The 25,974-nt window shown below is 42.1% G+C and overlaps 1 protein-coding gene across 1 annotated transcript; it reads left to right on the plus strand.

Annotated features, from left to right (window-relative positions):
• The first annotated feature begins 4,958 nt into the window (after positions 1 to 4,958).
• On the plus strand, positions 4,959 to 25,090 carry pora (P450 (cytochrome) oxidoreductase a). Its single transcript, XM_080549902.1, has 16 exons — positions 4,959 to 4,971; positions 7,333 to 7,528; positions 11,684 to 11,732; positions 13,769 to 13,897; positions 14,002 to 14,151; positions 15,066 to 15,190; positions 15,337 to 15,426; positions 16,012 to 16,110; positions 16,576 to 16,692; positions 16,888 to 17,006; positions 17,798 to 17,979; positions 20,668 to 20,817; positions 21,029 to 21,296; positions 21,915 to 22,060; positions 22,240 to 22,325; positions 24,474 to 25,090. Exons 2-16 carry the CDS (start codon positions 7,356 to 7,358, stop codon positions 24,616 to 24,618), a joined length of 2,028 nt encoding a protein of 675 aa, XP_080406028.1. The 5' UTR covers positions 4,959 to 4,971; positions 7,333 to 7,355; the 3' UTR covers positions 24,619 to 25,090.
• The last annotated feature ends 884 nt before the right edge of the window (positions 25,091 to 25,974 follow it).

Consider the following 25,974-nt stretch of genomic DNA (forward strand, 5'->3'; position numbering starts at 1 on the left):
TGTACTTGAGGTAGGTAGGGAAGGAAGGAAGGAAGGAGGAGATACAGTAGGGAGGGAAAGGGAGTACACTCTGTCTGTACTCTCTGTCGATTCCCAATGGAATACCCTGGCCTACCTTCCTAAGTTTCTAGCCTCTGCTCTGTTCTCCATACCAAACAAGTTCACTGTGTAACACTGTATCTGTCTCTCAGCTTAGTGTTCAGCCACCCCTAGGACCAAAACAAGTTTAGCTGTCACATCCTTGAGTCTCTGGGTGCTTCATCATCTTCATCATCATCATCATCATCATTCATCCTTAACCACCACAACCACCACCTTCATCATCATACATTATAATTATCATCATTCATCATCATCATCATCATCATCATCATCATCATCATCATTAGTCTTCCTTCATTGAAGTGTACAGGGTGCATGCAGGTTAGGCTGTCATGGCTGAGTTAGGGTTAGGTGAATATTTTAATATCATCCTATTTTAATGTCATCCATACAGTAGAGTTACTGTAACTCCAAAATAGGAGGTTTGTAGTTTCAAGGCCAGAGAGGTGAGGGCTAGGTGGTGGGGGTTGTGGCGGTAGGGGCGGGGAGGAAAGCCTATACTGTATTCATTCCAGAGTCGTTTTGATTGTCCTTGTCTCTGTCCTTTTCTGTTCATGAGCAATTACCTGAGAGGACTTGATAAGGAAGCCATGATATGTAGAAATGGGAAACGGTGAAAGGGACTCAATTATAATCATGTGTGGCTTCCCTACCGCCTCACTTTTTAGCTGATATTGTGGTTATTCTTACAACTTTGGAATGAGCTCATTTTTAGCTCTCAAAATCTCTTGTGTGTCCTCAATTATGAATCATCTATCTAATGGAATGAGCTCATTTTTAGCTCTCAAAATCTCTTGTGTGTCCCCAATTATGAATCATCTATTTAATAGTATATCTTCCTTTTGGGACTGGCTCCTCAGGGAGAATAACCCATTTAGACCAAGGTCTGCTCAACCAGGTTATAAGAGATAGGAAAGGATACAGGGAAAGCTCAGTCAATTTGATTTGTATTGTGACATTGCCTGCCTACTTCCATGTGACTGCTGCTCCAGGTCTCTCTCTCTCGTGCTGATTGAGTGGTGTTTACGGTACACTGCGGCCAGAACGGCCAGTTATCGTTTGAGTGCTTACCACTTTACCACTAACCCAGTTCAGTCCAAAGGTAACGCAATCTGTTCCACAATCCGGTCAATGAGACTGTTGTCTGTTCGTCTCCTCGTGCGGTCCGTTGTTGTGTGACGTCGGCATGAAACGGTGTCGGCAGACAGCTCTTGCAGAGGAACACAAAAAGTGACATGACAGGCTGTACAGGGGTCAACAAGATGGGACACACATACTCTGTAATAAGCAGCTCCTTTAGCAGTCTGGCTCCTTAATCAGGCTCATCACCGGCTGTCCCTCACTCCGTGTTGGGCTGCTGGGCTTTAGATCTTATATACATATGGGCTTTAGATCTTATATACATATGGGCTTTAGATCTTATATACATATGGGCTTTAGATCTTATATACATATGGGCATATACTCACCATCAATTGGAGTTACAGTGCTATAGGGCAGTGGTTCTCCAACCTCTCCTTGGGGACCCCCAGCCGCTCCACATTATTTGATCTGTTCCACCACCAGCACACCTGATTCAACTAATCAAGTACAAAGCAATTGAAGAGCATCAATGAGTAACGGATATCCTTTGGTGGAGAGATCCCCAGTCTAAATGGCGTCTAGAACAAGGCGGATGAATGAATGAATGAATGAATGAATGAATGGTCTTTATTGTCATTAATATAGTACAGGTACCATACAACGACATTTGGGAGGGGGGGCTCCCCTGGTGCTAAATATTGTATTATTTAGTCATTTAAAGGCAATATTATTATTATATTATAATAAGATGGGTTTTAAAAATATTTGCTGAGGTTGCATCCTTAATGTAAACTGGCAGTGTATTCCATAATTTGGGTGCATAAAATGAGAATGCAGCCTCACAAAATCTCTTCTTTTGTACATAGTGTCTAGTCAGCATCTGGATATGTCACACCTGTCAGGTGGATGGATTATCTTGTTAAATCATTCCCCTTAGGGAGGGGAGAGTGGACGGAGGGGGAAAGGGTGCAAAAATGGTGGCATCGTATAGCATGCAAAATTGTGAAAAAAATGTGATATCGATGAAGAGAATTGATCGAGGTAAACTCTTTATACCACTTCGGATGCCGATGGGGGTCCGTTGGCTCCTATGAGGTTAAGGCCTTTAAAGGTCAGCAGGGCTTCTTGTGGGTTGACAATGAAACGGTGAAGAGTGTGCACTGTGCAGATTTGGAGTCTACCGGCTAGGAGCATCTGTCTCATCACCGGAAAGGTGCTAACGTTAATAGTTAACCTGTGCCTAACCCTTACCATACGTACCAGGCCAGAAATCCAGGTGTCATAGGCCTAATTGACTCAGATCTTAATTTTGAAACCCATATTAATAATACTATTAAAACATCCTTCTATCATTTAAGAAACATTACTACGGTACAATCTTTTCTCTCCCAGGCAGACACTGAAAAACTAATGCGTGCGTTTGTCACTAGCAGGCTAGGTTACTGTACCCAGCAAGCACCGACGGACCTGGACGAATTCAGACTAGTTAGTATCTGGCCCAGAATATCATCCTATTTCAACTTAAAATATAAAAATATATATATATTTTTTTAACAGGCCTATATTTGTCGGGAGAAAATACCCAAATGTGAAACCCCAGCAACAACCCGTCAACTCTGTTGTGACGTCATCTATGTTGTGACGTCATCTCTGTTGTGACAGACATCAGAGTGGTTTTGATAAAACGGGCCGATTGCGTCACAGTGATGAGCGTGACGTCACAGGCGAAAACGACATAAATACCGGAGGTTCTCCGTTGTTCAGACACTCCCCTTACCACCATCATGCCCCAGGGTTAGACCTGACCTAACCTAACCTAACCTAACCTAACCTGACCTGACCTAACCTAACCTAACCTAACCTGACCTGACCTGACCTGACCTGACCTAACCTGACCTAACCTAACCTGATCTGACCTGACCTGACCTAACCTGACCTGACCTGACCTGACCTAACCTGACCTGACCTAACCTGACCTAACCTGACCTGACCTGACCTGACCTAACCTGACTTAACCTGACCTGACCTAACCTGACCTGACCTGACCTGACCTGACCTAGCCTAACCTAACCTAACCTAACCTAACCTAACCTAACCAGGGTTAGCCGGAGGAGGAGGAGGGGAGGCCGGAGGAGGCGCTAGGACCGAGCCGGTAGGCTGGGCTCGGCAGGCGGTGTTACTTTAAATCATTCCCCGTATGGAGGGGAGAGTGGACGGAGGGGGTAAGGGTGCCTTCCTCACCCTCCCTCCACTCCCCCCTCCCTAAGGGGAATGATTTTCCCTCATTTTGCGTGTCTGTCTGTACGCACAGAGCCACACAATAAAACCTGCATCAATTGGAGATCACCTGCTCTTGTCTTCACTGGTAACATAAGCAGTTATGGAACTAAGTAGGAATTAGAAGGGTAAAAGAGAACTGATAAAATATGAATAAAACATTAATAGAATGTAATAAAGATAAGTTATTGCCTCGCAGGGCACTACACAGTGTATTCAGCTAAATGGGACAAATAAAATGTTAATGAAACTTAGCTGATTGATGCGTCTTGCCATACAAATGCGTAATGGGCTACAAATTACAATTAGCCTACTCTGATTGGTATGGTACCAATTTTGACAAAACGTAGGTGAATTAGGAGTCTTGTTATAGAGATTGTTAGGAGCTTCGAGGTGACGCGATTCTCCTTTATTTAACTTGTGATGGTGCAGTTAGTGATAGTTTGTTATCATTAAAAACGGAATAATAGGGTGCAAAGAGGAGAGCGCGCATCAGACCTCACCTTTTGGGCAATAGACTGTTTTGAAGTAATACTGTCAAATCCTTGAAATGAATCAAATAAGCACTACAAGCTCCGGTAACTTTTCAGCCTACTCAACTCTTGAAATAAATGCAAAATGCTAAAAAGTAAGTGAAGTTGTTCAGTGGCACCAATAACCTTGTTTTTTCCACACAAGGTTTAGGTCATGGTGAAGTTTAAGATATCCCCCTAATATGGTGTATGTGTGTGTGTGACCTGGGGGTCAGATCCATGCACCACAAGCTTGAACCAGGTGGAGGGGGGGAGAGAGAGGGAGGCAGAGTAATGGGGAGACAGTGGGTGGCCCTGTGTGTGTGTGTGTGTGTGTGTGTGTGTGTGTAGATTTCAGCAACACTGAAATATGCAAACCTAACTACCGCAAGCTCAGTTGACTACTACATTTACTAGTCCACTAACTTTATGTATTAAACATCTGTCTCCAGCAGTCATTATCATAAGAAAACAGGTATATAAACATATTTAAATATGGATGTCAAGAGATTCAGAGAATTTCCTATCAGCTCCGTGTTGTACCGTCTCGACAACTAGTATTGATACGGAATGTCCTGTCGGCCACCGTCGTCTACTGGGCAGAAGAGACCACCTCTTCTGTGACGGATACGAACCATATATGGTAGTACAGCTTCTTCTTAGGCTGTGTTCGAAATGGCATACTAGCATACTACTCATACTAGATATGACGTAGATTTTGAGTATGCAGTGCGTTCACACTGTAGATGATGTGAAATTTGAGTATGCAAGAAATGTAGAAACTAGATTTTCGGTCGGCTGGTATTGGCATACTTATTATGAATTTAGTAGGCAGTATGCAGTATATACTAATTGAGTATGCTAGTATGCAGTATGCTAGTATGCCATTTCGAACACAGCCATATACTTGGAGGCTCGACACGCGACCGCTCAGCGCACGTCAATGACGTCAGAAGGGTCTACCTTTCTGCCCAGTGTGTGAGTACAGAAGTGAAAGGTAAGGATATCGATATTACTCTTGAATTAACCAAGTGTACAAGGTTTTAATATGTTGAAGAACGCTCGTTTCCCTTCAGGTTACTAAAGCATGCATAGCAAAGTTGTAGCTATTGTAAGTTAGGGTAGCGAAGCCGGTTATATGTGAACTAGCTACAAGCTCTGTGTCTCTGTGTGTGTGTGTGTGTGTGTGTGTGTGTGTGTGTGTGTGTGTGTGTGTGTGTGTGTGTGTGTGTGTGTGTGTGTGTGTGTGTCTGTGTCTGTGTCTGTGTCTGTGTCTGTGTGTGTGTGTGTGTGTGTGTGTGTCTTTGTCTGTGTGTCTGTGTCTGTGTGTGTGTGTGTCTGTGTCTGTGTCTGTGTGTGTGTGTCTCTGTGTCTGTGTCTGTGTCTGTGTGTGTGTGTGTGTGTGTGTGTGTGTGTGTGTGTGTCTGTGTCTGTGTGTGTGTGTCTCTGTGTCTGTGTCTGTGTCTGTGTGTGTGTGTGTGTGTGTGTATGGTGTGTGTGTGTGTGTCTGTGTCTGTGTCTGTCTGTGTCTGTGTCTGTGTCTGTGTCTGTGTCTGTGTCTGTGTCTGTGTGTGTGTGTGTCTGTGTCTGTGTCTGTGTCTGTGTGTGTCTGTGTCTGTGTCTGTGTCTGTGTCTGTGTGTGTGTGTGTGTGTGTGTGTGTGTGTGTGTGTGTGTGTGTGTGTGTGTCTGTGTGTGTGTCTGTGTTGGGTTAGATCAAGTGCAGTGGTTAGTATTTGGGTTAGATCAAAATGGCTATTTGGCTGTTTTATGATAAAGTAGCAGTGGTTCAACCATCCTCCACTAGTGTTACTGTCTAGCCAGGGAACACATTGGCAGCATCCTAGGCTTGTTGTGTACTACTGAACCACAGTATCACTGTCTGCAAGTCAAGAACAAAATGTGTTTTGGACATTGTAGGCTACATAATGTAGGTCTGATGCTGGCAACACATCGTGACGTTAGAATTATAAGGTTATATCTCCATTTTTGGTCAAAATTGAGTTTTTTACATAATCTGATCCATTAGGTGTTCAAAGGTTCCATCTCACAAAACATAATGGAATGTAAAAACGTTGACGCTCAATATCTCTGAACTACCCTAAACGGAGATAGAACCGTATCATTCTAAACGGAGATAGAACCTTAGCATTCTAAGCTCACGCGATGTCATGGGGGAATTTAATTCAGTTAAAACTGGCCAACCAAGACTGGGTTAGTTGTTTGCATTGACTTCTTGGCCCCACACTTCCAGACTGCATAAAAGAAAATGTCATTTAACAAAGTCATCCATCAAACTGTAAAACAAATCTATATCTGCCCACAGCGTGCTAGTGATTATACCCAAGGCTTTAGCATGTGACTCATTAAACCGTTGATATTGTGCAAATACTTATATATATATTATACTCATTATTAGTCTACAAAGTAACCAGTCTTATTTGAATCTTTACCTATAGCATGTGTTTCTGATTAGCCCCTTAGGCTATCATTACCTTCATGACCTTACCAGCATTTCCCCCACATATTTATACATGCCTCATTTTTTATACTACTAGTCTCTAATTTATACATCTGTATGTACACCATACGGTATATAGCTACCTTAACGGTACATAGCTTACTGTTATCCATCTCTTGTATATACCTACTACCTACTGTACTTACATACTGTAATCATCACTTCATAACCTTACATGTCCTATTTTGTCTACAATATAATGTTTTGCCCTATTATTTTATTACTTTATTTTTATCACTTCTGGTTAAATGCTGAACTGCATTTCGTTGTCTGGTAGGCCTACTTGTACTCTGCAATGACAATAAAGTTGAATCTAATCTAATCTAAACATGGTATAGTGAAGAAATAGTACATCTTGAACTGTTGGTTTTCGGTGTTAGTATGCCCTCTTGTGTTCAAATCTAGAACTCCACCGCCAATAAACTGGCTTTGTGTGTTTACATCAGTTGACAGACAAATGTTTTGCTAAACAATTAGAAAATAGCTAATAGGGAAATAAAGTATGATCTGCTTTTAATTTGGTCATGCAACGTTGTCCCCTGGCCCGTAAATGGAGCAGAACAGAGGCTTATCCAACTATTATTAGCCTAAATAATCTGGTATAGGCTAGTTTTAACTTTTATATTTTAACTCCACATATCATTTGGGTTCTAAACTACATATACTTATTTACCTTTCCATCAAACCCTTCCAGGCCCTCATTGCCTTGAAGCAGCTGTAACTTTGGCCTTACACCGATAGGCCTACAACTGTAACCTTACACCGATAGGCCTACAACTGTAACCTTACACCGATAGGCCGACATTTGATCACATTATCAAAAGTCATTCTGTCCTCAGGTCTTCTCCCTCCCCTGGTGCACATGGAGGTAGACAATGTGGACCCTGTGGCCCCTGTGGACCCTGAGGAAGAGGAGCGTCTCTTCAGTAACCTGGACATATTCCTCTTCTCTCTCATCATCGGCCTGCTGGTCTACTGGTTTCTGAATCGTAAAAAGCCTGAAGTCGTCCCTGAGTTCAGGAGGCTCACCACTGTGTAAGTGTGAATTTTGACAATGGAATGTATTGTTCTTTACTAAGAATAGTTTGACAGAGTCTTGGCAATGATTACCTCAAAGTGTAGAAAAAAAAGAAGAGGAAACATTTCAAAAGATCAATTAGATTGCTCTTTTTAATGACATTAAGCATTTGGTGGATTTAGCAGTACTTCAGTTCAGTGTGTGTGTGTTCGTGTGTGTGTTCGTGTGTGTTCGTGTGTGTGTGTGTGTGTGTGTGTCCCAATAACCCTAGGAAATTCAAGCACCCACTTGTGACCAAAAGTCATTTGTATTTTCTTACCATGGAACTTGAAGCTGAGTTGAAAGCAAACATTGGCAGTGTGCTTGTGCATGTGCTGCCGAGAGACCACAGTGTGGTTGGCCGGGGCAGGGGTTCCAGCATTTTAATGTGTTGACCTCATGTAGGCCTAACTGAGGGAATGTGCGTGGTCACATTAGTTTACAATTGTTGTTGTTTTTTTTAGTAGTGGTTGAGAGCCTTGGATGCTTGTATAGCTAGTATGATAGTTAGGAATGATGAGAGTCAGACTACATGCAGAAAGTCATGTACTTTGGCAGTTGCAATTGTTTTAAATGTCATTGCACCTACATTATAGGGTTATCTGTTTGTCTACTAAGTCTTCTTTTTATGAATTAACTGCCTGAACAAAACATGACTTAGGGGAGACTATGAAAAAAGCACTTAAAGAAACAGGCAGTCCTTTGTGTGGAGCATAAGTTTTACATTTGAACAATTTCAATTCAAAACATTTAAACAGTCTGAATAATGAAAGCTACATTATTCTATTTTGACTTTACCATCCTTCAAATATTTTATAAACAAAACCGTTGGAAATGGTAGGCCCACAAAGTGTTCACTTGAAAGAAACACACTTGAAGCCCGTGTCTCGCCAACGTCAGTGAAAGCCTTGTTCTTTTTATTGTCTCTTCTTGACTGCTGCCACAGCGTAGGCGGGTAGAACTTGGCGTCGGACTTGATCAATAACAGTTGCCCGTGTTCATCTGTAGGCATTTTTGCTCTGCGTGTTTGAATCAATTCCCCCCCACGGGGAAATATTCAAGACCCCCACTCCCCAGTCTCCCTCCCTCCCTAAAAACAATGGACTTCAAGGGGATTTTTAATTGTTGGAAATGTTTAACCAGCCTGTGGGTCTTTCCCTCTCTCTCTGAATGGGAACAGTGTTGAGAGAGGCTCAAACCCACCAGTTAATTACTGGACCTCACTCACTCTCTCTCCCCCCCGAGAGACCCCCCCCCTCCCTGGCTCCCCTCCGCACCACCAAACTCCACTGAAGGAAATATGCAGGAGGAAATGGCCCACAACTGAAGCTATGAACATTCCAGGAAGGAGGGTTTGTTTCGGGAGTTGCAGGAAAAGGAAAAGCTACCTTGTCGTTTCCTTGTGTGCCCTGGCTCGCATTTCATTGTGGTACTTTTTTAGAGGAGGCGAAGCCTTTTCTTTTAGTCTTTGTGGAAGCTTTTTTGTCTTTGGTCATATTTGGATCAGCACATTTCCACTGTGTGCCAGGGAGACTCAGCGGATGCTCTTTTCTCCTTTGAAAGTTCCTCCGAGGTGGAAAGTTGAGGCCAAAGTCCAGCAACACTCTGTTCAGCCTTCTCTCTTTGCGGAAGCCGTCGCTAATTTGCCTTTGTGGAGCCGTGAATGGAGCAGGGCTGTGTCACAAATGGCGACCTTTTATGATAGATTAGGTAACCATAGCAACACACTCCCTCAGCTCTGGGGTTTGAAATGCGCCTCCATTCAAGCTTGCCTTTTCTCTCTTTAAAAAAGGGGAAAAAAAGGGCTATATTTATGCTGTTAATGGTTGCCACGGTGACTCAGGTCTTGTAGTCCCTACAGATTGTAAAGGGAAAAGAGGAGGGGATGTAGTGTGTGTGTATGTGATGTGCGCACGGATGTGTGTACAGTATGTGTGTGTGCAGAGGCATGGCAGCGTGTTTGCATGTATGCGTGTGTGTCGGCTGCTCGTGAAGGGTGGATTTATAGGAAATGTCACTATGTTCTCGGTGCCTTCCCAGCCTCACTGCCAGATGTGGGTTGCGCCCGCGCGTGAGTGGGTGAGAACGGCCAAAAACCCGTCGGCGCCGAGGAGAACACAAGCCCTGGAGTCGCCCGGACAGCCAGCCAGACGCTGCTGCTGAACAGTCATGGCTGCCTGCGTGTTTTGATTCCACCCTGGAGAGTGCAAGAGAGGGAGAGCTTGGGTGGGGGTGTGTGGGTGTGTGTGTGCGTGTGCGTGTGTGTAAGGCTGGGGGAAGAGAGAGACTGAAAATCGGCTCCTGCATCAGCATACGGGGTATGGAGATGCCGGCGGATAGTTAGCTCTTTTACCCCCCATGTCCCCCCCAGAGGGGCTTACTCACGTGTGTGATCAGGTTGTGTCCCACTGTGGATTCAAACAAGTGTGTGGGGGTTGCTGGAGAACACTGCCTCTAGCCATGGGATGTGTGTTCTCTCTGCCCAAAGAGAGACAGGCAGCAGCAGCCAGGTCAGTATGTGTATATGACAGCTTCTTCTAATGGCTTTCACTGTCTTGTCTATCATGTTGATGTTCTCAAGGGAAGCAGTGCATGCTATTCCTGGAAATGGCAAGTCAACATGGGATTTAGCTGAGCTTTCTTGTTGCAGTTCATTTTCTTTGTTTATTTTTTTTCTCCAAACTAATTAAAACAACAAAGCGGGCGGAGGGATGGGGCTAGAGAAATGGAACCACTCTCTGTTTCATCGACTGACCATCCATGATGAGTTTGAACCAATGTGTTTGTTGTTTTCTTGCGTTGTTTACAAACAATGGAGTAAAACAAGCTTATATTTTGGGTAAGACGGTTGAACGAGGCAAGTTATATTCAAGATCCAATTGCTATATATGATTAATTTAAATGTCCCAAAAAATTGATGTAGCAATTATAGATCGCACCTTTTAAGCGTACAGTAGTGTATGCAATTGAAGCAGTGTATTTTGACCAGTGAGTTGATAATGAAGAGATTAAGACATTTTTGAGATAATAATAATGTTGAAGAATGTTGTAGGACAGCCTGTCATAGAATAGTCTCCATTGAAAGTACAATAGACAAAGACTGCAGAGTAAGTAAAGAGTTGGTCACTATGCCCCTTATTATTCACTGCTACCATTGACAAGAAACTGAAAGTAAAAGTAATCTAGAAAATGCAGTAGAATAGTCACTTTCTGAGTCATATTTGATCCTTAATTAGGTAGAAATAAAAAATAAATAAAAAAAGTCTGACTGCGGAAAGAAATCATCTTTCTGATTTGATTTGGTTCCCTAACCCTAGATATGGGAATATCTAGACCTAGAGTAACAATAGTAAAACAAAAACAAAATTGGTGAGAGGATGCAAATTACATTAAATACTCTTCAACTGTGCAAGCCCTGTTTGGCATGCAATGCTCAGAATGATTGTATGATTGCATAGACTGAATGCATAGACTGACTATGTATGAATTTCTTTAAATTGCCTATTTGTGTACTTTTCGGGTTGTGTCTTGATTTAGAATGTGCAAGAGTGTCAGTCAAGAGTGCCAACGTCTTCTTGTCTGGTTCAGTGTCACTGTCATAGTAAACTTGAATACTGGGATCACTTCACCTCCTCTTGCTAATTGCATACATCAACAGCATTAACGTGTATTTCAATTCATTAAAATTGAAATACTGAAATACCTCATGCACAAGTATTTTTTTGCTTCAGACCACATACAGTAGAGTAGACTATGTCATTGACATTATCCAATGCCTTCTTTACCGTTTTCGTTTTACTGTTTTACCGTTTTACCGTTTTCGTTTTACTGTCTTTGTAAAAGGTATTTTGTACTTAGAAGGGCTTAGGCCTATTTTTGTTCTGCTTTCCATTATTTGAGAATGGATTTCAACATTGTGGTACATGTGAACGGGTGTGACCCATAAGAACATCTCTCCCACAGGGTCAGAAGGGGTTGAGAACGCCAGAGTAAAGAACATGTTCTGCTCTCCCTCCTCAAACAGCCTTTCATTTAGCAGCATAACAGCCATGTAGTGGACACAATAATTAAGTTACCATGCCAAAGTTTAGCTTGCAGCTAGCTAACTTCCGCTTCATGCCATTTTCTTCCAGAGTCACCCCACAGCGAGAAACCAGCTTCATTGAAAAGATGAAGAAAACGGTTAGTGCTTTTTTGCTATGACCAAAATAGAATGCCATTATTGTCAATCGACAGTAAATGTATGATGATGTATTGATATGATATCTCAAGCCTTTATTTCAACTCGGGGACCACTGAGGGAGACCCTCATTTTCGGTGGGGCCGAGTGTACAGGATATACAAATACATTACAACATAATAAATACATAAACATACATAGTGCAACAATAAAAAAACACAATAATAATAATAATAATAATAATAATAATAATAATAATAACAATAACAATGATAAATACACATTTCAACAAGGATCAATCAAGGCAGGTGCAAATAGATACACAATGGTCCATAGTCATTGCCTTGAATTGACCAATAGTGAAGACTTAACAGTGAAGAAATGTTCGGTGGCAAAGCAGCGCCTTATAAATAAACAGATACCAATGTTATTCGTAAATAACATACATTTAGTTTTACTAGTGTTCAGAACCAGTTTAAGCTTGAATAGTGCTTCTTGAAGAGCATTGAACGCAAGCTGCAGTCTTTCAGTGGCCAGTTGTACACAGTCTGCTACACAGTAGCCAATCGTATCGTCAGCATGTGTTTGTAGGAGTAAGTGATGGTCTTCTGCTGTATTGAAAGCATTAGATATATCGACAAACAGTGCAGCACAATGCTTCTTCCTGTCTAAAGCAGATATGATGTCATATTATTATTATTATTATAATATAATTTTTTTTGTGAACATTTTATCCCTTTTTCACCCAATTTGGTATCCAATTGAACCCAACCTAGCATCCAATTATCCCCTGCCTATTGCGTAGGATCCGCCGCACGACCCTGTGGCCGGCAGCCCCAGAGGAGATCGCCAGGCAGACTAGCTGACTGGCTCCTCGAGCCCAGCACCGTTATTCCGGCACCGCTGTTGCGCGACGGATCCTTGTCCGGAAATAGTCCTATACGGCGCCCTCTGGAGCGGACGCTCAATATGCCGCTCCCTGTGTGCCTCGGCCATATCCGGGTCTGGCGAGACCGGGATTCGATCCCAGTCCCCGGTGGGCAGCTTGCACTAGTGGCTAGTGCTTAGACCGCTACGCCACCACGGGGCACATGATGTCATTTCTAACCAGAGTGACAGCAGTGATTGTACTACGCTTAGCTCTAAAACCAGATTGAAGAGGATTAAGAATTGAATAGTTGGAAAGGTACGAATTAAGTTGAGTGTTCGCTATGGTTTCTAAAATTATTGCCAGATATGAAAGCTTGGAGAGTGGACGATAATTATTGAAATAGTCAGGGACGTCTCCTTTATGTAAGGGAGTCACAAGGAGTTACCAGTGCTAAGGCAGAGATTCAATATATGAGTTAACTGTTCAATGATAGATGGAGATGCCAATTTTATCAAGAAGGAATCCAGATTATCCTCCCCAATTGGACATCTGGCATTTATGGCTTGCATGGCCTCCAGGATGTCAACAGCTCATACGGGTCGGAAGGTGAAAGAGGAAGTACAGTCTACCATATTCATACAGTCTACCATATTCATACAGTCTACCATATTCATACAGTCTACCATATTCATACAGTCTACCATATTCATACAGTCTACCATATTCATACAGTCTACCATATTCATACAGTCTACCATATTCATACAGTCTACCATATTCATACAGTCTACCATATTCATACAGTCTACCATATTCATACAGTCTACCATATTCATACAGTCTACCATATTCATACAGTCTACCATATTCATACAGTCTACCATATTCATACAGTCTACCATATTCATACAGTCTACCATATTCATACAGTCTACCATATTCATACATGAATTTGGAGCAAATGGAGGGTCAGAATAAGCTTTCTCAAATAAATGGCCGGCACTAACAAAATAAATTAAACGCTTAACAAACTTCTTTCACGTGCTACTTAACTAGTCAATATGTTGGTGTCTGCCTATTCAAACGTTGTGGCTAGTAAGGATCCAGGTGAGAAACCTCTCTATTAACGATGACTATTGAAGACCCTCTCTCACTTTGCCTCTCCAGAACAGAAACATAGTGCTGTTCTACGGCTCACAAACGGGGACCGCTGAGGAGTTCTGTGGCCGCCTGGCCAAGGACGCCCAGCGGTACGGAATGAGGGGGATGTCAGCTGACCCCGAGGAATACGACATGGTATTAGTCTCATTGCCTTGCTTTTTCATGTGTGCGTTAATTATGCTTATGTCTATTTATCCAAATGTTTAATGCAAAAAATGTATTCTCCTTCCTTTCCTCAGTCAGAGCTACCTCGTCTCGCTGAGATCGAGAACTCCTTGGCTGTGTTCTGTATGGCCACCTATGGGGAGGGAGATCCCACAGACAATGCTCAGGACTTCTACGACTGGATGCAAGAGACAGATGAGGACCTCAGCGGTGTACAGTTTGCGGTATGTCGGTATCTTATTTGAACGGAGCGTACTGTAATAATAGGTTGTCTTCAATTCAGAATTGAGTAGAATAAGCGCCCGGTGGTAGTGCAATAACATGCAACAGGACTTTTTGGCGTTGATGAGCGCCGGTCTCATGTTTAACACTGAAGGGATTCACACAGAATGAGTCATGTTGCGTCCCTTAACAAGGGATTAAGATGTCTGTGAGGCTTTTCCCATGTGAAGAGCTCTTTTGGAATGCACACTTGTGCTCAGTGTGCCAGTTCCCCTCCAAACTTGCTTACCAAGTGGAAACATGTGGTCCTGCCAAACAGAGGCTCTTCAAGGCTGCCGGGGCTGGAGAGCACTGGCAGGGTCTGGGGCTCGCAGACTATGAAGTCTCCATCTTGCGTGTGTGTTCTCATCGACATCACCGCTGAACAATTTCAACTGTGGCTTCCTCTAGTTCTTTGTGTGATTCCCCCGGAGACAGCATTGTGATGTGGTTGTGTTTTTTTTGGAGTCCACATTTTCTTATTCTCAACAGTGTAATCCATCCATCCATAAACAGACATTTAGATTACGGGTCTGTTTGTCTGTCTGTCTATCTGCCTGACTGTCTATCTACCTGACTGTCTATCTGCCTGACTGTCTATCTGCCTGACTGTCTATCTGCCTGACTGTCTGTCTGTCTGTCTGCCTGTCTATCTGCCTGATTGTCTGTCTGTTTGCCTGTCTGACTGTCTGACTGTATATGTTGTAATTAAGTAGAGGTACAAATTAATGGAAATACTGTTACTGCATTTATTGTCAATTCAGGTTTGCATCATAATAGCTGTAGCTAAGTCTTCAGATTATTTTTTTACATTCAAACATGAATTGTGTTACTGTGACATTCAGTTTCTTTTACCTCTTACTCTACGTGTTTCTAGGTGTTTGGCTTAGGGAATAAAACGTACGAGCACTTCAACGCCATGGGCAAGTACACAAATAAGAGACTGGAAGAGCTGGGTGGCAAGAGGATCTTTGACCTGGGATCCGGGGACGATGATTGCAAGTGAGTGCTGAACTCTACATAGTGTAAATGGAACAAATGCATATTCTTAAACAACGAGTGATATTGAGGGCTTTTTTATTGATTGTCTGCATTTCTCTCAACCATGTTTATTACTGTGTTACAATCTCCCTGCCCCTCTCCCCCAGTCTAGAGGAGGACTTTGTGTCGTGGAAGGAGCAGTTCTGGCCTGCGGTCTGTGAGCATTTCGGAGTGGAGGCCACAGGGGATGACACGAGGTCAGTCGACTGCTCTTCTCTCTTTTCTAGTCAGATTTGTTACGAGCCACAGTCACACACAATGGCACGACTACGGCTGATGTCATTTTAGAATAGAAAAAAACAACCTATTTACATATTAATGACCAATTCAGATTTCACTCATTCTGATTCAGTACATTTACTTTGCATTCTACTTTGATACAAAACATGGACTGTCTTCTACTAATAAATGTCGATGTTGAATTGATAGAGCATTGCCTGTTGCATGTTTCAAGACAAAACAGCCGTTAGCTTAATTCACAAACAACTACAGTAAGAAGTATCTTCAATGTCACGTTTTCACAATTCAAATTCAGTTTATAGGCATAATAGTCAGACATTTGAAGGCCTCCTATGTGCTTTGAGGCCTTTCCACTGGGTCCTGTTGAAACACATTTCTATGGCACTCTTTTGTGACACACATTTGCATCACAGAGAGCAAACCGCACGAGACGCCTGCCCCCGCCTTTCCTCATTGGCAGGACAGTTATTTTTAGCCTCCATAGGTGTGAGTGGCGGAGATGCAGAGTGGAGGTAAACCACCTGTCCTTTTCTGTCCTCTAGTATCCGGCAGTACGAGCTGGTGGTTCCGACCGACGTCAACATGAATAAAGTGTACACCGGGGAGATGGGCCGCCTCAAGAGCTTCGAAAGCCAGAAACCGTGAGTTGGCAGACAGACACACAAGGGGTGTGCAAACATGATTGCAGAGCTGTATCATCATCAGCTTGGCTAATGGGATGGAAAACAAATATTATTGTTGCTGCTCAGGGCATATAAGGGTATAAGACTGTTTTAAACAGTTTCTCTTAGTTTGCATCTCAATTCTCTGAAGGACAATGTCGTCCACAATAAATATCTATATATATATATATTTTTTTAAATCTGTATTTAAGATGTTCATGTTCAGTCCATGAAACTAGCCCAAAGTGTGTCAACTAGTAAGGTGTTGAATTGACATGAGAGGATGTTAGTCCTTTTCCTGCATTTATTATCTCCCATTCATCTCCCTTGCCTTTTGTAAATCGGCATAGAATTGTATTATAAGCTAATTATACCGCATACGGCCAGCGAGCCTTGAGTTTGACACATGTGCTCCAAGTGATTAGCTTTGCAATTTGATTACAGACCTTATGATGCTAAGAACCCCTACCTGGCAACTGTTTCCGTCAACCGCACGCTGCACAAGGCAGGGGACAGGCATCTGATGCATCTAGAGCTGGACATTTCAGGGTCAAAAATCAGGTAAGCTCATTCCAGAAAATAAATCTTGTCTGTTAATAATTATATTTTGGGACCATATCAATGGTGGCTTGATGAGAAATATAGAACAAAAAAATCTGTGTTATTCCTCATATCTCAGTGTGTAATGACAGTGGTGTTTACTTGTCAATAAAGACTAATGTTCACTCATCCCTCTGTCTCTCCCTCTCTATGTAGATATGACTCTGGAGACCACATTGCTGTGTACCCAGTTAACGACGTGTCAATAGTGAACAGAATAGGCCAGCTCCTGGACGTAGACCTCGACACTGTTATGTCACTCAACAACCTGGATGGTCAGTTGTCATCATGTCTTTTTTTTTTTTTGTAAGTAATTTGTAAGTGGGGCAGTCCCACTCATATTTTTCATTTTTATTGATAGATACAGTGAAGATTTAGACAGGAAGGATGGGTGAGAGAGAGAGGAGGGATGACATGCAGGATATGTCCCCCTGCGGTTACATGGTCAACGCTTAACCCGCTACGCCACCTAAGCGCCCCAGTTGTCATCATGTCTTAAGGATATGATGTAGGCTGCTTTGCGTTGATATTTGCATGGGAACAGATATTCTTTCCATCAGCTCTTACACAATGTGCCCACATGAAATACAACATTGTAACAGTGAAAAGCAATAATACACTATACATGACTATTCTTGTCTTAACAACATAATAAATAGAAGCATTCCTCCTCCAACGGTTAAACCCCAAATTGAGTACCAATCCCGCAGTATAAATGCAATTCAAGAGATGCTATGGGATCATTTGTATAATTTCAGCCTATAGTTCTAAAAGTAGCGCGTGTGACGAAAAATGGTTCCCAGTAGCGTGTCTTGCCGTCTGTGCGTGTGGTGCTTGGATTCCACTGAGCCCAAGCAACAGGAACGCGAGCCAAGAGTAAAAGTATTGCTGCTTAAAAAATACTGGCACTGATAAACTACAAATACTGTGGCTGAATGAAGTAAAGAAGTAGCTATACATTGACCATCCAGGCACAAAAGGGGAAGTTTTAAAAATGACACAGTCAGTGTCACAGTCAATGTTTCAGATTAGGTTCAGCTTTTCTGTATCTATTTCTACATTTCAGAGGAGTCCAATAAGAAACACCCCTTCCCTTGCCCTACCACCTACCGCACGGCCCTAACACACTACCTGGACGTCACCAACCCCCCTCGCACCAACGTCCTGTTTGAGCTGGCCCAGTATGCCACTGACCCCAAGGAGCAGGAGACCCTGCGCAAGATGGCCTCTGCCTCCCCCGAGGGCAAGGTGAGTACCCCTGACTCCACCGACAACCCACAAGTTCACAAAATCACCTGGATGCGACATTATCCTTTCTACCGTTTGATTGCTCGTTTTAGCTTACAAGGAATGGTGCGATCAGTTTTAACATGAAGATATTCAATGTCTTTCCCCCCCCATTGTGATGATTGAAATCGATGAGATGAAAAATTCATTGCGATACTCTTTTTTTAACCCTTAAAAACCGACAGGATTTAGGGTTAACCCTAACTCTAATTAATAGTAGGGTTAAAAGGGACTTACTTTGTGTTTTTTGTCTGAGAAATAAATAAAATAATCCTTTTCAGTCATGATTTGTCTGCAGTCTCATTTTGTTAGAATTGTTATTTCATAGAATTTTTTTGAAAATCGTATTAAATCGTGAGTTGAGCGTATCGTTACATCCTTATTACCTATTCTCTGTGGCACTATGCTGAAGTAGGTACTGTTGCATAGTGTAAGCCTGTATGATACCTGCTGACAGGGTCTGGTTAAAAAGTCCGCAAGTAGGGCAAAATCATTTTTCAGTTTTTTCCAGATTATGAAAGGGTAGATTGTAAGCTTTAAAATGATGTGTCAGACATTGAAATCTGAAACAAGTGGAAGAAGTCATGAATATTTGAATGTTGATACCCTCCAAATGACCGTTTTGAGAAAACCAGGCTCAAAGTCTTCACAGAGTTTTTTCACAGAGGTAATGGGTGGGAACAATAGCTGGTTAACTCCACCCTAATCACTCCCTCAAGACAACCACCCCCTCAAGACAACCACTCCCTCAAGACAACCACTCCCCCATTACACTACCTGTCATTATCTACCTGTCATCTGTCAGTGGGGTTGTCAGTTAACCCTCAGGAAACAAACTTGCAGGGCTGACATGTTTAAATTGCTAAATAATAATAATAATAATAATAATAATTCAAGATTCATGATTTTTTTATTGCCATGTGTGCCAAAAGTTTATTACATCCCATTACAAGTACAAGAGAGTAAAATTCATGGCAATGGAAAAAATTAGGCAAGATACAATTGAGCAATACAATAATAGAATGGTAAAAAATAATAATGTTGTGTCCGTGTGTACGCATTTATCATTATAGTCCATAAAGCATCTAGTGGGACTTCGGTGTAGTTCCTTCCCATCCCATCTGGGCATCAAAGCTGTAATAAAAAAAGAAGACAGTACATTTAAAATGATTGCCCACTGTTACCAACACACCACTTTTACGAAATACTACTATGTTCATAAAATAGAATTGCTTATACAATGACTGACAAATACCTGAAGTGCTGGTGACTCACATCAAGGTGTCATCTCTCAGAACCTCTCACCTTGTCATTCTGTAACACAAATTTCAGGTCAGAGGTGTGGACACACTGCTAGTGTAGGTTTTCCATAGACTCTCAGTGTACTGTACTTGTACTGTAAGAAGTAGGCTAGTGAAATAATTTCAATCCACAGTATTATTCTACAGCAAATCTACAAATCAATGAATTAATCATTATTTTTGATTCCACACATTACCGTTCATTACAAAAGCATTTACTTTTTCTATAATCTATTATATCTCTAATAAAGTTAGCTAGCTAGCTAACAAGCTAACACTTGTTTGGCTAGCTGGTACACACAAACACACTAAAATGGTGTATGAAACATACTATACAGTATGTTGCATGTTTAGTAGGTCTGCAACAAATGTATTTATTCATTATGTTTTATCTTTGACAACCTATTTCTTCCTCCCACCATCTAGCCTATTCGTTTCGTAGAATTCTAAGTATAGGGGTGGCATAGGTGAGCACACAGTTTCAGTGGTTTGATAACTGATGCTAACAACGGGGCTATCTATCTTACTCACAAAACAACAAATAACTATTTGGCTATCCTAAGTAAACAACACAAAATCCTGGTACACAACACATGTAACTCACTAAAACTTACCCAATAACACAATAGAAGGTCTGTCTGCAGACGACTGTGCCATGAATAGCGAACTGATGTGGAGGTCAATGTCTGAAATTCCATTGTCTTCTTCGTCATCGTCAGATTCGGAGTTCCCGTTATGTATAATCCAATATGAAGGAGTTCATTAATTGCCCACTGTCGATATTTCTGCCTGCTTTTGAAATTCTGTTGATAGCATTAGCGAGAGCTTCAGCATCCAGTTTGTAAACAACAAACAGGTCCACACGCACATGGCTACTTAAATACAGCTGGGGTGGGTGTGGCTACACACACTGCCACACTAATACCCCCCACCCGACTTTGCTAACTAAATGTATTTAGTGAATGTAAAACTATTGGTTATGATATCGAGTGGGTTCGTCCTATGCCAAAAAAACCCCAAAAAAGAATCACAACAAGGCTTGTTTGGCTCGATTGCGAGGTTTCACAATTACCGACATGAGGACCTTTTAATGAAACAGTGTCACATGTACACTAGGCTCCAGTTGACTCAAACCACCTCATCTTCTCAAGCTCAAATGACTTATTCAACTCCTCTCTTCTCCTCTCCAATTTCCTCAGGTCGTCACTGTAAATGAGAATGTGTTCTCAGCTAAGTTATTTGATAAAACAGGTTGTTACACCTGCAATGGTATTAACTGTATGCTCTCTCTCTCTCTCTCTCTCTCTCTCTCTCTCTCTCTCTCTCTCTCTCTCTCTCTCTCTCTCAGGGTCTGTACCAGAGCTGGGTGCTGGATGATCAGAGGAACATCCTGGCTGTGTTGGAGGACATGCAATCTCTCCACCCTACCATAGACCACCTTTGTGAGCTACTGCCCCGCCTGCAGGCCCGCTACTACTCCATTGCCTCTTCCGGCAAGGTAAGCTAACCTAGCACCCTTACCAGCCCAGCTGCTTAACAACTGTCAGAGAGAAGCTTCAGTGGCCTAAATGCCAAATATCACTCACCAATAGAGAGAAGCTTACAGTACATTCACATCTCTCCAAGGTCAGTTATTATTAAGATGAACAATAAGATCTCATTCCGGATTGACAGGACCAAGCATTTACTGTACTACTTCATCATTGCAGGTCTACCCCACAACAGTGAGCGTCTGTGCCGTGGTGGTGGAGTACCAGACCAAAACAGGCCGCACGTTCAAGGGAGTGGCCACCAACTGGCTGAAGAACAAGGTGGTGAAGGACAACGGGCATAAAGCCACCGTGCCCATGTATGTGAGGAAGTCCCAGTTCCGCCTGCCCTTCAAGGCCAGCAACCCTGTGGTAATGATTGGACCAGGCACGGGCATCGCCCCCTTCATGGGCTTCCTCCAGGAGAGAAGCTGGCTTAAGGAGCAAGGTACTACTACTGTATAACCAAGCTACCACTGGGATGGGCTTCTCTGAATGAGTCTGTCGTGGTCCTATTAGGCTTCTGCTATTTCTCGATGGAAACATAAACCCCTTTCACACATAAGAGCCTAAATTCCATGGAATTTACCTGGTATGGGGTATGTGTGAACGCGATTTACAGGGAAATTTGCTCAGGCAATTACCCAGGTCAGGACCATGTGTGATTCCATGGAATTTACCGGGAAGGCTTAGGTGTGAACAGAAGCCTGAACATTGCCTGGTCCGGCACGTAAAGGGTTACGTATATCTGACGCAAGCCGTTTTCACGTGGAACAATTTAACCAATCACAGCGAGTAGTTTCTCACTTTGTACTTTTGTGTAAACCCGGGAATGCAATTGACATGTGTGAAAAGGCGCAACACGGTAATCTAAGTGCATTTAGCTCATGTGTGAACGGTGAAAATCACTGGCGGGCCCGGGTTGGGATTCCATGTAATTTACAGGGAACTTTGTGTGAAAGGGGCTCTAGACTATGGCTAGGTAGGGAGCTCGTACAGTACTTAAGTACTACAGTACCAGTACAGTACTTAACAACCTCTCAAATGTTTTGTGTTTCACCATCAGGGAAGGATGTTGGCGAGACAATACTGTACTTTGGGTGTCGTCACAGAAGTGAGGACTATCTGTACCAGGAGGAACTGGAGGAGTTTGAGAAGACCGGGGTACTGACTCAACTGAACGTGGCCTTCTCCCGAGACCAGGAGCAGAAGGTGCGGTAACAACATGCCAACACATTTGTTAACTCTCTGTATGTGGAAGCTGTGAGGTAGGCTACTGTGAGGTAGGCTACTGTGAGGTGTGAAATCTACGGTGTGCTACACTGCATTTAATACTGCATATCATTCTTGAAATAAACTGTCTAATTAATTGTCACATTTTCAATGCTCAGGTATATGTGCAGCATCTCCTGAAAAAGAACAAAGAACATTTGTGGAAGCTGATCCACACCGACAATGCTCATATCTATATATGCGGGTAAGAGCCATTTCATACCACTGATTGTTCAACTTTTGTACTGTATACAGTATGTGCTAGGAAAGCAAAAACAAAGTAGTCTCAGAGGAGATGAAGGAAGTGTAACATGATGTTGAACCACATTGTAGGATTTCTCAAAGAAAGAACCTCTAATTGCCCTGAAGGGAATTTGCTTTAAACATGGACAAGCTTCGATAATCATAAAAATACCACAAGACATCACAACTCATCACAACTCGGGGACAAAACAACTATCTTATGTCTCCCAGCACAGTCTCAAGCGTTGAGGTGATACTTACGGGACATTACACAAGGAGAGCTGGATAGGCCCGTAGAAGGGCAATAAGGCAGCAGCAGGACTGGTATCTGCTCCAGCTGTCAGAAACTGACTCCATGAGACTTGTGCTCACAGCCCAGCACCGTGCAGCTTGATTGGCATTTGCCAGAGAACACCAAAATTGGCAGGTTCGCCATTGGCGCCCCGTTCTCTTCACAAATGAGAGCAGGTTCACATTGAGCACATGTGACAGATGAGAAAGAGTTTGGAGACGCGGTGGCGAACGTTATGCATCATCATCTAGCATGATGACTGCTTTGGCGTGTTAGTGATGGCCTGGGGAGGCATATCCTTTAAGTGTTCCCTTAATTTCTTTGAGCATATATATATATATATATGTGGTCAAAAGTTTACATATATTTGTAAAGAACATATGTCATGGCAGTTTCCAATAATTTCTACAACTCTTATATTTCTGTGATAGAATGATTGGAGCATATACATCTTTGTCACAAAAAACATTCATGAAGTTTGGTTCTTTTATGAATTTATTATCAGTCTACTGAATCTACTGGGTAAAAAATATGTGTGTTTTACATCACATGTAAATACATCAAGCATGGTGGTGGTAGTATGGTGCTCTGGGCCTGTTTGGCTGCCAATGGAACTGATGCTTTACACTACAGGAAGTAAATGGAATAATGAAGGAGGAGGATTACCTCCAAATTCTTCAGGATAACCTGAAATCATCAGCCAGAAGGTTGGGTCTTGGGTGCAGTTGGGTGTTCCAACAGGATAATGACCCCAAACACACATCAAAAGTGGTAAAAGAATGGCCTTCCCAAAGTTCTGACTTAAACCCCATCAAGAACATGTGGACAGTGCTGAAAAAACAAGTTGAAAAACAAGACAACATGTCAGAAAGCCAACACATTTAGCCGAACTGCATCGCCTATTGGAACAATGTGCTTTGGATTGACAACCAAAATATTACTTTTTGGCCACAACCAAAGAAGGTATGTTTGGAGAAAAAAGAGTGAAGCATTTGTAGAACACCGTGCCAACTGTTAAGCATGGAGGTAGGTCCATTATGCTTTGGGGCTGTGTAGCAGATGGGGACACAGGCAATATTGTGCGTATGGAAGGAAGAATGGATTCCACCAAATATCAAGACATTCTAGAGGCTAATGTTCGAAGGTCAGTCCAGAAATTGAAGTTGAGAGGTTGGGTATTCCACCTCCAGGAAAGACGGATGAAGGTTTTGGAATGGCCATCAAAGTCCCCAGACTTGAATATTATTGAAAGTCTGTGGAGAGATCTGAAACATGCTGTGCATGCAAGAAGGCCGAATAATATTTCTGAGCTAGAGGTGTTCTGCCAGGAAGAATGGGGAAAAATTCCCAAAACAAGAATTGAAAGACTCTTAGCTGGCTACAGGAAGCGTTTGCAAGCTGTTATAGTTGCCCGAGGAGGAGTTACAAAGTACTAGCTGACAGGGTTCCCAAACATTTGCACAAGGCCTTTTTCCTTGTTTTATTACTTAGAAACTGTAAAAAGTAACATTTTTTATCTTGCTTTAAAATTTGATAAAATGTGTAATGTTTAACTTTGTACCATTTAGGAAGTTAGGTTGGCTTCTTTTCAGTTAGATATTAATTGTAAAATACATTTTGACTAGGGGTGCGCACATTTTTGCACCCCACTGCATTTTTAAATATATATAATATATATATATATATATATATATATATACGTATATGATATGATATGATATGATAACAAACAGAACAATGCAACAATAGATTACATGAAATAAAAAAACTAATGAGACACACATGTGTGCCCTAAGTTAAACATGTTCCCTTCCTCAGGGACGCACGGAACATGGCACGGGAGGTTCAGAACGCCTTCCATGAGATTGCTGATGAGGTGGGAGGCCTGACACACACCCAGGCAGTGGCTTACATCAAGAAGCTGATGACCAAGGGCCGTTACTCTCAGGACGTATGGAGCTAAACTATATGAAACTAACAGATATGAAACTAACACAACACCATGTTCTCACAACCCCTTATGTCAATTGTGATAGGGGTTTAGGGTTATTGGTCATCATCACCTTTTGTCTGTCTTTGGAAGTTAACATGTCATCTGCACATTAATAGATGAAAGATGTATCCTTTTAATTATTTTTATATCTAAATCTGTAGGTTCATGACCTCACTACAGGCTTTTGTGGAGACTCACTGAAATTGGGTGTATTCCTTCAGGATAAATTTTGTTTATTTTGTGTGATTACTAATTGGTGTCATCTAAAGCCCAATGCACACGGCGTGCGAATTCGATTCCATTGTTTTGAATGCATCTCAATGAGACAATGCACACGGCGTGCGATGCGATATTGTCGCACGACAACATTCGATTCTCCATTCACATTCATTCATTGGTGTGAATTGAGAATCGAATGTTATCGTGCGACAAAATCCCACGCCTTAAGGGTTGGAATGCATCGGTTGCTGTACAGTGTGGGGCTATATGGGTATATATATATATAATACTATGCTAAATTAAAATACTGTCGACATGTACTGTAGGCATTACTGGGACATCAAATGAAACGAGAGCAGATACCTATAGGGTTAGTGGTGTTGGGTATTGTATCCATGAATGTTACACCTTTGTAAGTAAACGCAGGAGGGCATACAGTTTATATGTTTGACGGTTATGATGTGTAGCCTCTAGACATATGTGTATCATGCTGTGAAGATACACATCCCCACAGGTGGATTTTTGTTGTATATTTTACAAGATAGTTCACTCCAAAATCAAAGTTGGTCAGACGTTTTTTTGCACCTCAAAGGTTATCTAATGTTGAGATGATTATGGATATTCAGCTATATTGATTGGTTGAAAACCAATTGGTTGGTTCTTTTATTAGGAGAAACCCAAAATGCACACAGACTGTTGTCCCAGACAACCTATTTCCACTGTGGTCCTTACTACTATATATAAGTATAATAATAATAATACTATTATACGAAGAATACTTTAAAGAATACACTACAATATACCCGCCATGGGCTCTGTATACAACTGTAAAACTGTTAAAACTTTAAAAACACCACTGGACTAGGAGCATTCATTTGGCAGTGGGAGGTTAATCCACAGAATATCTGAATAAAAGAAGGCTGTACCCTTCAATACCAAATGAATGGGAAAGAAAGGCATCATTAGGCCTGTAACAATTATGAAATAATCGTCTAATGGCGATTATTTGACGTGATCAAGTTGTTTTCCTCTTAACCGCGGTCAATCATATTCATGGTCCTACTTTTGTTTTCATAATAATAACTTGTATTTGTATAGCACTTTTCC

The sequence above is a fragment of the Nansenia antarctica genome, assembly GCF_963989245.1.
Source record: "Nansenia antarctica genome assembly, chromosome: 20".
NCBI classification, from domain to species: domain Eukaryota; kingdom Metazoa; phylum Chordata; class Actinopteri; order Argentiniformes; family Microstomatidae; genus Nansenia; species Nansenia antarctica.

Bases quoted from the DNA above. Each gene is read 5' to 3' on its own strand.
- pora (XM_080549902.1), top strand. From the start codon at position 7,356: ATGGAGGTAGACAATGTGGACCCTGTGGCCCCTGTGGACCCTGAGGAA. The intron at 15,427-16,011 runs GTCAGTCGACTG...TCTGTCCTCTAG, and splicing joins GCCACAGGGGATGACACGAG to TATCCGGCAGTACGAGCTGG. The intron at 17,007-17,797 runs GTCAGTTGTCAT...TCTACATTTCAG, and splicing joins GTCACTCAACAACCTGGATG to AGGAGTCCAATAAGAAACAC.